At 38.3% G+C, this 16,778-nt stretch overlaps 1 protein-coding gene across 6 annotated transcripts in view; it reads left to right on the top strand.

The window, feature by feature from the left end:
* The window catches only part of NRG1 (neuregulin 1), a 1,016,158-nt gene that overhangs the window by 850,175 nt on the left and 149,205 nt on the right, over positions 1-16,778 (top strand). For all 6 annotated transcript variants that reach the window (XM_060136219.1, XM_060136227.1, XM_060136222.1 and 3 more), the window contains exons 2-3: positions 1,291-1,468; positions 9,881-10,002. In XM_060136219.1, coding sequence (XP_059992202.1) covers positions 1,291-1,468; positions 9,881-10,002 — 300 coding nt within the window. The remainder of the gene's footprint in view (positions 1-1,290; positions 1,469-9,880; positions 10,003-16,778) is intronic.

Genomic DNA, 16,778 nt, shown 5'->3' with positions numbered 1-16,778 from the left:
TGCCTTACTTCTACAATGATCAGCTTCTTGGGAAAGTTTTTTCATTTTTATGCCTACCCATTCCCCGCTACCATTTCATGTTGAAGTAAATCTCAGATATTATAACATTTTATCCATAAATATTTCAGTAGAGAATAGATATTCTTTGAAGCAGTCTTGCTTAAAGTAGGAGTGGTATATGTGTTTGATGTAAAGTGTCCTACAAATTAATGTACAATTGAAGTGCTCCCAGGCTCTGTTGAGAAGGTTTAGAAGGGTGAAATCCAATCAAACTGATAATTTGACGAGACTGTGGTGGCCTTCTTGAATGGTCAGTCTTCGTTTGTGGAACACTAACTGTAGGTCCAGTAAAAGAGTGATGTCACCAAAGAATTTCTGTCTTGAAGAAATGAGCGTTGTTAAGATTTATGAGTCCTCTTTGTTCTTTGGGCTGGTGATGGGATAGTCTGACTCTCCAGAATGTTATAACCATGGACAAGAGATACTTACCTGTCTTTGAAAATAAACTTCCCATTTAAAAAATGGGTATGACACCTGCTGTACCTATTCACAGAACTGTGATGAAGATAAATTGTCATCTGGGATATGAATGTGCTTTAGAAATAATGGCCCAGTCACATATTCTTTTTTAGCATAGGATTTTGATTCTTTGAAATGACCAGTGTTCAGGATTTTTAATGGTATCAGAGAATGTAAAGATTGAGGAAATTACTATCTTGAAAAAATATATATATATAAAATATATGTATGTATAAATTTTGGGAATTTTTTAAAGAATGATTTTTTATTGGAGTAGAGTTGATGTACAATATTATATGTTACAGGTGTACGATATAGTGATTCACAGTTTTGAAGGTTATACTCCATTTATAGTTAATATAAAATATTGGCTCTATTCCCTGTGTTGTACAATATATTCTTGTAGCTTATCTTCTACATAGTAGTTTGTACCTTTTAATCCCCTATGCATATATTGCCCCTCTCTGCTTCCCTCTCCCCACTGGTAACCACTCGTTTGTTCTCTATATCTGTGAGTGTGTTTTGAAGAGTAATTTCATTACCTAAGTTCTCTTTTCTTTTTCCCCCTGAATATATTTCATGTGAGCATTTTATTCTCCTCTAAGTTGAGATCCATTTTGGTTGACACCCCCCCTCCCCTTTTTCTTTTCTCTCTCAATTAGTAAAGGCTTTGGGAATGGTTTCTTGATCAAGCTTACCAAAATTAGTATGTTTCTCTTGGAAAGATTACCAGGTGATCGGAACTTTTTTTCCTTCTCTTTTCTTTTTTAGCCTTGCCTCCCCGATTGAAAGAGATGAAAAGTCAGGAGTCTGCAGCAGGTTCAAAACTCGTGCTTCGGTGCGAGACCAGTTCTGAATACTCCTCTCTCAAATTCAGATGGTTCAAGAATGGGAATGAATTAAACCGAAAGAACAAACCACAAAACATCAAGATACAAAAAAGGCCAGGGTAAGTATCACGCATATCACAGCAGGGACAATGCCTAGCAATACAATGATATGAAATATAAAAATTACAAACAGCCTAGCAAATAAGTACACCATCAAAAAACATGATATATAATAAGTGAAAAGATTTTTCATTATATGGTGGCCAGAAATTGTGTCATTATATAGGAAAGAAGTTAAAGTTTCTGATTCTTACAACTTCTGGACGAAGAAAGGAAAGGATAGATGTGGAAAGAACTGTAGGGTGTGGGTGGAAATAGAAGGGATGAGGGAAAGTAGTATTAATAGCAGCTGTTGTAATAGTAAGTAATAGGTGGGATCCTAAAATCCCATTTAGAGCACCAGTGCCTTGCACAATCAAAATCCTGACTTTGTTATAAAGATCAATAAATACCGAGATTTATGGAAAGACTTAGAATGTAATCAGTCGCTTTTGAACTATTTTCAGGTAAAAGTTTAGTACATAAAATACCTAATAAGAATGTTTAACTGACAATTCTATTCAACTATATCACCATTAGAGCAGATTAAAACATCCAGTAATCCTGCGTAGCAAGAATCTTAAATTTTCCTGCCCTCCTTGAGGAGATCCATATTTGGAAAAGCTTCATGTGATTCCCTATAGCATCTTGGTAGGTATGTTCTATACCTACTCTAAAATGATGCTTTTTTATTATTCCTACACTCTTCATTTTTATTTTTCTCCTTATTTAAGAAATTTTTCTTCTAATATCAAACTACATTTTGAAATGATGGAAAAGCTAAAAATCTTGGATTTTTGCTTGTGAACAGTCCTTTAATCAATGTGACATGTATCATAGTGGCTCCAAGCTCCAAGATTACATTTTCTCTACTTCAGAGGATTCCAGTGAAATCCCAGCTATGATAACAGAAGCAGCAATGAAAGAATCTCTGCCTGGACTTTGAGTTTATAGGACATCTACCAAAAAGCCACACACTCTTGCAAGTGCAAGAGTAAATGAAGTGATTATAATGGAAATTTAATTTAATCTTACAGTGTTTAATGACTGTAATAACCATAATTAGGGATGTTGTTCTAGTTTCCATGGTTTTAGTAACTACACTGCTTCTTTTTTTTTTTTTTTTTTTTTTTGCGATACACGGGCCTCTCACTGTTGTGGCCTCTCCCGTTGCGGAGCACAGGCTCCGGACACACAGCCTCAGCGGCCATGGCTCACGGGCCCAGCTGCTCCGTGGCATGTGGGATCTTCCCGGACCGGGGCACGAACCCGCGTCCCCTGCATCGGCAGGCGGACTCTCAACCACTGCGCCACCAGGGAAGACCCACTGCTTATTCTTGTTATTGATTGTGTCAGTACCATCTCTCGATTTGGAAGAAGAATACAGCGTGAAGGCAATATCACTTTCTGTAGCAGGTGACACTTCAAAGATGCAAAAAGTAATGCTGTAGAGTGACAGGGTATTTTTATACATACTCATATTTGTTTGTTTTTTACAACATTCCCCTAGGTAGTAAGGACAGTTTACTGCACATGTGACTCTCTAATTTTGCAGATTAAGCAGTCAAGGGTCAAAAAAGTGTTGTCTTGCCTTGAGTCACCCAACTAGCTGTGACTAAGCTGGAATACAAATCTATTTCTTGGATTCCTTAATGCCTCATTCCTTCTTTAAAAATGGAAAGCAGACACATTTAATAACGTGTCCATGTGGGGAGGGGAGGAGATAGAGTGAACGAATTGAAAAAATAAGCATGATTCTTCTAGAGAAGTTTCACAGCAGCAAAAAATACTTTTAGATAGCTTTCAGTGTCTGTTTTGTTTTTCATCAAATAGCCCAGTTAGTAAGAAACTCAGTTATCTGCACACGCAGGGTCATGTCTCATTCATTTCTATGTGGCTGTCATATAATAGCAAAAATAAGTAAGTGCCCACAAATGCTAGGAAGGTGGAGAAACGGAAGAATCCTAGGTGTTATCTTTACACTCAGGGGATCGTAAGATTGTAGAGAGATTGTCCAGTTCAGCCTTATATAAAACATAGGAGTTCCAGTGATCAAGTGCTGAAACCCTGCTAGGGCTGGGGAGCGTCAAGGTTTTTAAGCAGCCCATCTGTTTACAAATAGTGATCTAAAAATGGATTAGTTATATTGAGGTAAATCCTGCTTTATGGTAAGTCCAGATTGAATTAGGGAGACGAACTATCTAGCACTTCATATCAGACAATCAAACTAAACACTGAATTGTAGGTTACTGGCGCTAAGTACCATGGGAGCTGGGAAGTGTGGGAGCCCCGAAGAAATTCAGGAGTCACTGTGAGGGGGTAGATTTGACTCTGCTGAAGACAGAGAATCCCTCTCGGTGGGTGGGTGGGGTGGGGTGGTTATAGAGAAGAGCAGAAACCACAGTCAGTAGCAGGTTCTTTTCATAGGGCAATAAAGAGGCCAGTTGGGTTGGGCCAGTGGGGGAGTGGATGGGGAATTTTGCCCTTTATTGGACAGATGCTGCGTGTCGGCCCCGGGCTAGACGCTGGGTCCACAGAGATGAAGAAGAAGTTCTCTCTGCTCTCAGAGGCTTGGTCTCAAGAGGGGAGGGAAATGTAAGCAGTTGTGTGACTCGGTTGTAAATTCAGCGATAGTGATGATCACGGAATGCTGTAGAAAGAAGCTCACACGGGCCGGGGAGAGGACCCAGTCCAGGACTGTGGAGGCTTCCTAGAAAGAGGGGAGGAGGAAGAGAGGGAGGAGAGGATTATCTAGACTGAAGGAACAGAACAAAGCAGCTGCAGGCTGCAGGTATTCTAGGTGAGGATGCCTGGAGAGAAGCTAATGAGGTTGGGTAAACAAGAGGACAAAAGGGAACAAGTGAGTTGCCTGGAATGAATTCGGTTTTGAAAGAGAACATGTATAGGTAAAGAGCTCATTGGTTGCATGGCTTGGATGACATATAAAAGTGTCATTGCTCTTCAGAAAAGCATTTTCATATTGGCTTCATAGGCCCAGACAGCTAAGAGCACTGTCTACATATTAATAAAATCCCATTATCCCGGAAAGGCCGATATTCAGAAATCACTTCTTTTAAACAATAGCCTTGCTGGAAAGAATTAAGTGGGAACAAGAAAGACTTTTATTCAAGTAATGGGACTGTAAATTACTCTTGGCAAAGCATTGAGCATATTTGATCCTCTGACAAATAAGATATTTTGTGTAAAGTGGGCAGCTACTGATAAGGGACCAGCTTATTGGGTTTCAGAACTGGGTATTCGGTCATTTCTGAAGTTGTATCTTAAAAAATAAAATTACTGCTGTCACCTTTTTTTAAAGGACCAAACTGAATCTAAATTTAATTAACATTTGCAAGATCCTCAATTATTTCAACTTAGAAATATAAGAGAATGAATACTATTGTTATTATACCCATTAAAAAGTTAATATCCCAAGAATGAAGGCCATTAGGTTTCTTCCTGTAGATATAATGTTAATGAATGGTAACACTTGGACTTGAAATTGATCTGAATCTATGTCTTTTGTCTTTTCACAACTACTTGTGATTTTGCTGTAGTATCCAGTAACATCACGACTTCAGGCAAGGGGCATGTTCAGGCTTAGGGTAAAGTCTTCAATAAAAGACATTCTTGTTTGTCAGCTTCATCTACATTACTCATAATTCTTCATTACGAAGATGTTCAAAATGTCAGTGGTTTGCAGTGGTTTCTTGCTTACTTAACTTTCTCTTACTACATTTGCCCTTAGCCAGCAGGCCAAGAAGGGATAAACTTTATCTTAGACTGTGATCACAAGCAGAGGTGAATTTTAGTGTGAGGTTTAGGATTTCCCTGGCATTGTCTTTGTTTAAAGTAAAACATTGACCCTCTTCCAGTCCTTCGCCTCCGTTTCTTTTTCACATTTTACAATCTAGATTTTTCGTAGCAGCCAGAATTTCCTTTTAATCCCTTAGTGTTATGAAAAGATTTTATACCGATAGGGAATTGCTATTATTTTGTAAAGTCTTATCCACCTTCGGCCCCTGCTCCTACTAATAAAGGACATTCCTACATGTTCTTCCTATGATTTTGCATTCACGTGTGAGCCTTTGTTTATTTTATTTTATTTGGCTAAGCCAATGAAAGGAAATGGAAACTGCCCTGGTCTTAAGTGTCCCCTTGTTCTCCTTTCCTTTGCCTGGTGGACCATTTTGATCAAGAAAACTGGTTAAAGAGTTTGGTGTGTGACAGATCGTATTTGGGGGTCGTCCAGTTGGCCTCATTTGCATACCTGTCCTACATCAGCCTCATTAAAGTCTGACTTCCTGTTGTTTGTGTCTGGCGCACACTTTTGGATGCCCTTAATTTTGTACCAGCTCTTCGTTTCTTCTCTTTCTCTTCGTTTCTGTTCTTACATTTTTTTTTTGGCTGCGCCACACGTCTTGTGGGATCTTAGTTCCCTGACCAGGGGTCGAACCCAGGCCCTCGGCAGTGAAAGCACAAAGTCCTAACCACTGGACCACCAGAGAATTCCCTGTTCTTAGACATCTTAATTTTGTTTAAAATCGATTCTAATTGATTTGGTCAAGTTAACAACATTTTTTAAGGAATATTTCTCCTGTTATCAATTGTTTCAGGTTTTTTTGACTCTATAATAGAAAAGGTTTCTACACATCCCCTTCTTTGATGAGTTGAGCCGCTCTGACAGGTCATTTTAACTTTATATGTAGGAAAATCTCAAATTCTTTGGGTATAAAACGGGAATACACAGTGCCTGTTTCATAGCGTTTATGTGAGGCATTTTACGCAGTGCCTGGTTCTGTAGAGTTTCACAGTTGCTGCAGTGGCAAGTGACTTCATTCTGGTAGAACCAGATGGCAACTGACATTCTCTAGTTTGCACCGTGAAATCCCTCTCTCTCTTCTTTACCCTTCTCATCATAGGCAGTTCAACAGTATCTGAAAGCTGTGTTGAACACACACACACGCAAGTTCATATGATTCCTTAGAGATCAGAGGAATGGAATTTTATAAACTGAGGTGATCAGTTCTATATGCATTTAAGTTGCCTTAGCCTGTAAAACATGGTGGAAGAATCAAGTTAAGTAAGAAAAACGAGATAGTAGCTATGGGAGCCTTGAATCTGTCTTGTCAGTGAGCACTCATTAGAAGAACACAGTTTGCATTTTGATATAAAAAAAAGAAAAAGAAATTAATATTTATAACTGTTTGTATTAATTTATTGTTACATTGTTTTATTTTTTCTTATTCCAAACCAATGCATGCTTATTATAAAAATCTAAAAATTGCAGGCATGTAGAATGTAATTATAATAATAGCCAACACTTATTTGGAGCTTACTCTATTTCAAGCATCTTTTTAAACATGTTGCATGAATTAACTGTTTTAAAACTTTTAGAAATGAAAATCCGCCAAAATATTCACCCCTCCCAGATCCCCAGGTAACTCATCAATTAAAGAGCAAAAAGTTAATTTTGTGATTGGAAGGGAGTTCATTAATTCTTCCAAGTTAACTTTCTTCTTTTAGGCAAGATATGGTAGCCTACTGAAGACAGTAAAATAAGACTATTATAACCATACTTATTAAAGCCCCAAATTGTTGCAGTGTATAATTTTTAAGAAGGTTTGTCTGTTTCTACTCTCTCACTATTTCCCATTCCTGCTCTAAGACCCAAGGATTGAAGAATCTCATAGTTAAACGTGTCATTAGAGTTCAAAGGGGCCCTTCATGTCCCTGGAGAATTTTGAGTTTCCATTGAACTGCAAAAAGGGTTGCCAACCTTTTTGACATAAACACTTTCTCCCTTCATAATATTTTTAAATATGCATGTCTCATTTAAGCTTTCATTTTAAAACAGGGTTTGTTTTTTCAAAGCTGATTGAAACCACTGATCTAATTTAATCTTTCTCTGCCTAGAGATATTCTTGTTAGGAATTGCTTGACAGGTGGCCCTCCAGACTTGAATCTTTCCAAAGAGAAAACCTAACTCTTTCACATGACACCCTGTCCAATTTTGGGCGCTCAAAAGGTTCTTCCTTATATATCATCCAAAATGTACCTTCTTTTTCCTGTAAGACACAATTCTACCTTTAAGAGCTTCACCAAATAATTTCCTTTTTCAGATAACAACGATGAAATGTATTTAAATATATCTTGTTCATAGCTACCTGCCAGTGGAACCTCTGGTTCTTTAATAGCATCTTCTCTAGTGATAAGATTTCTAGGCCCTATTCAATTCTGATCACCCTCTTCTAAACTCCTCTAGCTATTGATAATTTTTTTATCAAATGCCACTTTGAAACGTAATGCAATACTCTAGATGTGATTCAGCCTGTGAGCGGTGTATTGAGACTTTTGTAAAATTTGACTCGTGCTCTTTTAATATTAATTTGGCCAAACAGTGCATACATTTCTTTCTTCTTCTTTTTTAAATAGTTGTTTCAAATGGAGTAATGTTAAACGTGTAGCTAATTGAAGTCCCTTTTTTCTGTATATATTGTTGTCAAGGCTTATCCCTCCCAGCCTGTATTTCTGCTGCTGATTTTTGAACCTGAGTGTATTTGTTATGCTTAGCTTGATTAAATTGATTCTTGGTCTTGGCCCATTGATGCTCAGTCATAGAATTCCCAAGGGTGTCTCTACAGAAGGGATTCCTTAGTCACTTGTCATGCCTTAGAAATTCACTGTAACTATTTGCATAAAATGACTAAGAGGTAGGTTGTAACGAACTCTAAGTTTGTTTAATGCAACACTTACTTCAGCATAGAAAATTACATTTTTTTCCCTTGTTCTCTTTCTCTTTCTCTTTTAAGCATAACATTTATTTACATTCCTTGGAATAGTATTCCAGTAAACACTGCCCAGGTCTTTTAGGAGAATTTTGATTTTAAGAACTATCCAAGATTAACTGTAAATTAATGTTAACTGTAAGTCTGATTACCATGTTTCTTTAAGAAGACTCTCATGAGGGAGGTACTCAAGGCTGGCAGAATTTAGAAAAAAAAAAAAAGAGAGCAGCTCCAGGTACATGATCATGAAAGGCTTGACGAAGGAACTGGCTCAGAGGTGGTCCTTAAAGATCAGCTCATATCTCGATGGGTAGAAATATGGGGCCCCCATTCTAGGAGAAAGAAGTAATAAGCAAAAGTACCAACATGGAAGGCAGGTAGGGGTGGTTCAATTCAGTAGACTGGAGAAGAGTAGAAATTAAATTTTGAACAATTGATCCAATTTGATTAATAATATTATCTGACAAGAAGACCAGAAAATTCACTTTAAAATGAGGAAGGTGTAGTTTACGGGAGGTTTGCGTATAATTCTGAGTTGCTGTCTTTGCTTCCTGCCTTTTCTCCCTGATGTCCTCCTCTCAAGAACCCAGGCAGCCAGTACCAGGCTCCTGTATACAAGGACACTGTCTTTTTTTTTTTAATGTTTTACTGGAGTACAATTGCTTTACAATGTCGTGTTAGTTTCTGCTGTACAACGAGGTGAATCACCTGTATGTGTACATATATCCCTTCCCTGTTGGACGTCCCTCCCCGCTCATCCCACACATCTAGGTCATCACAGAGCACAGAGCTGAGCTCCCTGCGCTATGCAGCAGGTTCCCACTAGCTAGCAAAAGGCTTTAATGAATGCTGTGCCAATCCCAATAGGCCTGAGTTTTTAAATCATAGAGACTGCTTAAATTATAGGCTATGTGCAGTAGTAAAGCATAGAGACAGATGCAAATCACAGTGCTGCCCATGATTAGAAGGAGCGCCAAGTAGTGGTTTAATATGTAGTTTTATAAAAGTGTGTGGTATTGTTGTATGAATATTTATTTCAATATTAAGAACCATTTGTGTGGTACTGTGCTCCCAGCAATGAGAATCTTCTTAAAAGAATGACAAATTCCCTTTCTTTTGGAAGTGATAAATCCTCTGCATTCAAAATTAACATAATTCCTGATGTCACTCTGCTGGGAAAAGGAGTGCAGAGCATTTTAATCTAGTCTAGCCTTCATTAAGTATCTGTGCTTACCGGATTTATAAGAAACGGCTTTACACTTTTTTATCTTCCTTAACCCTAGTGGCTGGTGACATTGAGATACAGAGAGGAAAGGAAATTTATCGTTTGGGTGAAAAAAAATTCTGAGGCATAATGTGGTTAGTGGTGGTGCGAAAGGAATAATAAGAAAAATGAGAAAAGAATTTATTTAAATTGCTGAGCTGGGTGATAAAATTAAGACTATGTCCAGGGTATAATATAAATGAGATGTATCTCACTTTTGGTGAAATCACACATCTGTGTACTAGTCAGTTGTGTTTTAACATGGTGTGTGTAGAGTGGGAAGGGGGAGTATGAGAACTCTGAAACTCCAGGGCTTTATTTTGATGGTCATTGTATTTCTGTGGAATATACTTACAACCGCTTTGGTCCTGGTCTCACAGGAAGTCAGAACTTCGCATTAACAAAGCATCACTGGCTGATTCTGGAGAATATATGTGCAAAGTGATCAGCAAATTAGGAAACGACAGTGCTTCTGCCAATATCACCATTGTGGATGCAAACGGTAAGAGACACCTACTATGTCCTATTTCTCAGTCTCTGAGAGGAGTCATCAAGGTATGTGGTAAGACTTGTAATACATCGGTGTGTTAAATCTCATTGTGAACAAACAAAAATCGTGGAGGGAAAACCATGCACTTCAACTATCTTATGGGTCCCCCATAAGGCTCTTTACTCATGACTGAAATAGACCTGAAATATACATAGATTTTTTAAAAAGGGATTTGAATAACATCATGAATAGCAGAGACAGGATGGTTTGCTAAAAGAAAGAGATTATACCTCCACTTTAAGTTAGTCAGGGAGAGCAGGTAAGTTTTTTGCTCTATCAAACCAGAATATGTGTATACATATAATTTATGTACAGAATACATATGTATATACAGAATATATGTATATTGTATATATTTACATACATATGTGTATTATGTATGAATATATGTTCTGTGTGTGTGTGTGTGTGCGCGCGTGCGTGTGTGTAAACAGAATACAATCTTGACGTAGTCCTGGCAGTTTTTATGTTCTTATATACATCTGGCTCTAGGTAGTAGAAAGTTAGGCCTATCAGGTTGTTTTGGGCCTGTTAATTCGGAAATTAAGAGAGTCTTAGAGGCAAAGCCTTTCTTACTATGTATAGGCTTCAGCTTCTGTTTCTCTGAGGGCAGTGTCAGGGGATGTTTGTTAAACAAATGAATGACTTGGAGGCAGAAGGTGCCCCTGTCTTCCGACCACCTCTCTGAGTTATCTGAGGAAGGGCAAAGCTCCACAGCTGGTGGCTCTCTGTTCCCGATCCCCTAACACTGCACAACTTGATGGAGTCATCTCTAGAAGCTGATGATGAGCTAGCAGTGAGCAGCTAAATCTCTTGAAACAATAAAACGCTGCTTCAAAACCTTTGGTGCTGTTTTGAGTTATGGCACTGAACAGCTGCCTTCACAAGTCCTGTCATCTGTTATAAAACAAAGCGTAACTGCACCGCTTCTAGGCAGGTGCTGAGAAAGAATGTCCACCGCAAAGGCCTGATCTCTTAAAGTGATAAGATAAAATGGCGAAGCCAGCAAGGGAAGAGTAAAAGTAACTTCAGGGGTTAACTCCTTAGGAGATTGATGTTGTTTATATCAGTTGACTTAACAGGATAAGGAGGATGGAGTGAGATACAAATATGGAACAGGGTTGGGAAAATCCAGGTTAATTCCTAGGTCCTCTGTGGACTTCCCAATGAACTGCTCTATTGCAGTGTAATCACACTTCATTACTTTCGCTTTAAATACCTCCCTCCACAGAGAATAAAGGACAACAGTGAAAAGTGGATTCCCTTACTATTGTTAGGGGTCGTGTTTATCATTTACCATTTAAAATTTGTAAGAGTAAACATAACATCGCTTTCTTTTTTAATCAGCACAGGTTAAGCAATAGAGTTTGGCTCGCGTTATTTTTCCCCACTTGGAATTTTATGGGATGCAACTTGAAACACAAATTTAAAATTTCAGTGGCTTATTCTTTTCTTTCTATTATACCGTGTTTAATAGCTTGTTCTCAGTTTGTCAGTTGCTTGTTTGGTTCAATCTGTGTCCTCGTGGTAAAGGCTATTGAATTATGATTTGGACACGATTAGATTTGTGTAGTTATGCATACTGTAAAGTCCCAGGAAAATAGAATTAAATAATTAATAGAATTAATAGAATTTTAAAATTAATTTCGGGGTGCAGAAGTTTTGATAATATGGCTTTTCACATTTCTTTCATAGGAGCGACATCCAACTTACTGTTCCATATTAATTCATTCAAGAATTGGTCTTGAATTTGAATGTAGTATTGACCCATTATAAAGTGTAGAGAAATGAAGGTAGGGGTGTTCTTTTTTACCTGACAAGAATAAAAAGAAGTTCACGGAGTATTGTAAGGAAGTCATTCTTAAACAACGAACTAAAATCCTTTAAGGACTGGGTTCCTGTTGGCTTATTGAAAGTATCTGAAGGAGGAGAACAAAGAATGTCAATTACACTATAAGGTGGTGGTTTTTATTTTCTACTTAGAATGTTAGGACTAGTTCATCCTTATCCAACCCTCTCATTGTATTGAAAAAGAAATGGAGACTTAGGATGTGTCTTAAATTATTTAATTCCCGGTCCAGTATAGTTTACTCTATACCAGACTCTGTTTGTGAACGTTTAAGGTAGATTCCTTGGTTTGTGAAGAACAAAAACTGAAAACCTGGTGTGAGGCATCAAGAGAGGGGGGTTCCGTTGGGAAGAACTGAACTCCATTATGACTGGGACTCGAGGAGAAAATGGTACCCAGGGGGTATCTATGAGTTTAAACACCAGGAATTTATGGCTTTTCTCTCAAGTCTCTCCTTCATGTGCCTCAGATATGTTCTTGAATCTTCTGTTTCTTATTTTCTAACCTCTCCTGCTTTCAAATATGCTTCTTTTTTTTTTTTTTTTTTTTTTTTTTTTGCGGTACGTGGGCCTCTCACTGTTGTGGCCTTTCCCGTTGCGGAGCACAGGCTCCGGACGCGCAGGCTCAGTGGCCATGGCTCACGGGCCCAGCCGCTCTGCGGCATGTGGGATCTTCCCGGACCGGGGCACGACCCCGCATCCCCTGCATCAGCAGGTGGACTCTCAACCACTGCGCCACCAGGGAAGCCCGTCAAATATGCTTCTTTATAATTCCAAACTTTGACCTGCTTATGATTCCAATTGGCCATATTCCTCTTCATGCCTCCTTTGAAGGCATCCTTCCAGTTTTGACTCCTACTGTGTGATTGTTTCCTCAGTTCCTAAATCAGATTCCCCATAGCAAGAATCTGACTGGCAGAGCTGACTATGCCAGACCACATCAAAAGATCCAGAGAGCTTACAAATCATCAGTGTATTCTACTCAGGTCCCCACCGTGGGCTCACCCAGGATAGTGGAGCCAGAAACGTGGCTGCCTAGAAACGCCCTGTCTTTTCAGAGGAAGTGGGTCAGATGTGAAGCTCGTCAGAGCCTGTACTCCTCAGGCAGCCGGATAGACAAGCCCAGTGCATTCTGTACATCGGGGGACTCTCTTCTCTTCCCACACCTGAGGGGCTTAGTTCTGGTGTCACCAGAGGAAAATGTGGAGCCGTTCTGATGTTCACCTTCTACTGTCATCTATGAGTTTGCTGTATTCAGATCAAGACTGGTTATCCAAGAAGTCTCGGCTCAGGTCCTGAGCTCTTGGGGACTCAAATTCACTACCTTCATGTTGTCACATCCCTGTCCCTCAAGATTCTGGGAAGAGGTACTCTGGTTATAAACTGCCACACGGCCAAACTATCTCTTCTTTTCTTTTCTTTCTTTTCCAAACATCTTTATTGGGGTATAGTTGCTTAACAATGTTGTGTTAGTTTGTGCTATATAACAAAGTGAGTCAGCTATACGTATACATATATCCCATATCCCCTCCCTCTTGCGTCTCCCTCCCACCCTCCCTATCCCACCCCTCTAGGTGGTCACAAAGCACCGAGCTGGTCTCCCTGTGCCATGCGGCTGCTTCCCACTAGCTATCTGTTTTACATTTGGTAGTGTATATATGTCCATGCCACTCTCTCACTTCATCCCAGCTTACCTTTCCCCCTCCCCGTGTCCTCAAATCCATTCTCTACATCTGTATCTTTATTCCTGTCCTGCCCCTAGGTTCTTCAGAACCACTTTTTTTTTTTTTTAGATTCCATATATATGTGTTAGTATACGGTATTTGTTTTTCTCTTTCTGACTTACTTCACTCTGTATGACAGACTTTAGGTCCATCTACCTCACTACAAATAACTCAGTTTCATTTCTTTTTATGGCTGAGTAATATTCCCTTGTATATATGTGCCACATCTTCTTGATCCATTCATCTGTTGATGGACACTTAGTTTGCTTCCATGTCCTGGCTATTGTAAACAGTGCTGCAGTGAACAATGTGGTGCATGACTCTTTTTGAATTATGGTTTTCTCAGGGTATATGCCCAGTTGTGGGATTGCTGGGTCGTATGGTACTTCTATTTTTAGTTTTTTAAGGAACCTCCATACTGTTCTCCATAGTGGCTGTATCAATTTGCATTCCCACCAACAGTGCAAGAGGGTTTCCTTTTCTCCACACCCTCTCCAGCATTTATTGTTTATAGATTTTTTGATGATGGCCATTCTGACCAGTGTGAGGTGATACCTCATTGTTGTTTTGATTTGAATTTCTCTAATGATTAGTGATGTTGAGCATCCTTTCATGTGTTTGTTGGCAATCTGTATATCATCTTTGGAGAGATGTCTGTTAAGGTCTTCTGCCCATTTTTGGGTTGGGTTGTTTGTTTTTGTGATATTGAGCTGCATGAGCTGCTTGTATATTTTGGAGATTAATCCTTTGTCAGTTGCTTCGTTTGCAAATACTTTCTCCCATTCTGAGGGTTGTCTTTTTGTCTTGTTTATTCCTTTGCTGTGCAAAAGCTTTGAAGTTTCATTAGGTCCCATTTGGTTATTTTTGTTTTTATTTCCATTCCTCTAGGAGGTGGGTCAAAAAGTATCTTGCTGTGATTTATGTCATAGAGTGTTCTCCCTATATTTTCCTCTAAGATTTTTATAGTGTCTGGCCTTACATTTAGGTCTTTAATCCATTTTGAGTTTATTTTTGTGTATGGTGTTAGGGAGTATTCTAATTTCATTCTTTTCCATGTAGCTGTCCAGTTTTCCCAGCACCCCTTATTGAAGAGGCTGTCTTTTCTCCATTGTATATTCTTGCCTCCTTTATCAAAGATAAGGTGACCATATGTGCATGGGTTTATCTCTGGGCTTTCTATCCTGTTCCATTGATCTATATTTCTGCTATATAACAAAGTGAGTCAGCTATATGTATATAGCTGACTGTCTTGATTACTGTAGCTTTGTATTATAGTTTGAAGTCAGGGATCCTGGTTCCTCCAGCTCTCTGTTTTTCTTTCTCAAGATTGCTTTGGCTATTTGGGGTCTTTTGTGTTTCCAGACAAATTGTGAAATTTTTTGTTCTAGTTCTGCGAAAAATGCCATTGGTAGTTTGATAGGGATTGCACTGAATCTGTAGCTTGCTTTGGGTAGTATAGTCATTTTCACAATATCAGTTCTTCCAGTCCAAGAACATGATATATCTCTCCATCTGTTTGTATCATCTTTAATTTTTTTCATCAGTATCTTTTAGTTTTCTGCATACAGGTTTTTTGTCTCCTTAGGTAGGTTTATCCCTAGGTATTTTATTCTTTTTGTTGCAATGGTAAATGGGAGTGTTTCCTTAATTTCTCTTTCAGATATTTCATTATTAGTGTATAGGAATGCAAGAGATTTCTGTGCATTAGTTTAGTATCCTGCTACTTTACCAAATTCATTGATTAGCTCTGTAGTTTTCTGGTAGCATCTTTAGGATTCTCTATGTATATTATCATGTCATCTGCAAACAGTGACAGTTTTACTTCTTTTCCAATATGCATTCCTTTTATTTCTTTTTCTTCTCTGATTGCTGTGGTTAAAACTTCCAAAACTATGTTGAATAAGAGTGGTGAGAGTGCGCAACCTTGTCTTGTTCCTGATCTTAGTGGAAATGGTTTCAGTTTTTCACCATTGAGAATGATGTTGGCTGTTGGTTTGTCATATATGGCTTTTATTATGTTGAGGTAAGTTCCCTCTGGAGGGTTTTTATCATAAATTGGTGTTGAATTTTGTCAAAAGCTTTTTCTGCCTCTGTTGAGATGATCATATGGTTTTTCTCCTTCAATTTGTTAATATGGTGTATCACATTGATTTGCGTATATTGAAGAATCCTTGCATTCCTGGGATAAACCCCACTTGATCATGCTGTATGATCCTTGTAATGTGCTGTTGGATTCTGTTTGCTAGTATTTTGTTGACGATTTTTGCATCTATGTTCATTAATGATATTGGCCTGTAGTTTTCTTTTTTTGTGACATCTTTGTCTGGTTTTGGTATCAGGGTGATAAACCATCTCTTCTTAAATGTGTATTTACCATTGACTTGGGCTGAGAGAGTAGAATTCTCAAGAATCCCCTCACCCCCAGTATGGGGGAGGGGTGTCCTAGGGAAAAAAAAGACTTAAAAATAAGAACATGTTGCCAAAATATTATATTATGTAGAACTCCCCTTGAGATTTTAATTATATTATCTATGAAATATTAGTCATTTTGTTTATTTTGTGTGGTCTAACTCATTTCTCCGATAAGTACATAACTACAGTTTGATAATTTCTATATAGGTTGCCTTGATGAAAGATCCTGGTATGTGGCTGTGAACTAATTATCCTAATTTCATTCTATGCAAAGGATTTCTTGTGATTTACTTAAATTCTCACACAGGTGCCTTAGATGTTCATACTTTAGGACAAGATTCTAGGAGGGATGGCAGGAGTTAGAAGGAAACATGCATGGAAGACTGTGTTTTCTTCTCTCCTTAGGAAAAAAAGAAAAATTTAGCGAGATGAGCTTGCTGTTTGACACTATCTTTAATCCCATTATGACAGCCGGAGAACTATTAGAATAAAATTAGCACAGATCGTGAAAATCTTCCATCTAATCTTATAAACTTCCTGCAGTGAAATCCATTGTTTAGATCTGCTGAGATTAACAGCCAGATATAAATGAAATAATACGAAAAAACTGTGAATTTCCCCTCGACGCATTATATGCTTGAGTGAAGCAATGACCATATTTCCAATATCTTCAAGCATTTAGAAAAGAATGTACATATAGGTTAATTGTTAAGCATTTTAGAAATTTATATGTTTTTGGTCATT

This window comes from Lagenorhynchus albirostris, chromosome 21, assembly GCF_949774975.1.
Source record: "Lagenorhynchus albirostris chromosome 21, mLagAlb1.1, whole genome shotgun sequence".
Lineage (NCBI taxonomy): Eukaryota > Metazoa > Chordata > Mammalia > Artiodactyla > Delphinidae > Lagenorhynchus > Lagenorhynchus albirostris.
This window is presented reverse-complemented; position numbering and strand designations above follow the sequence as displayed.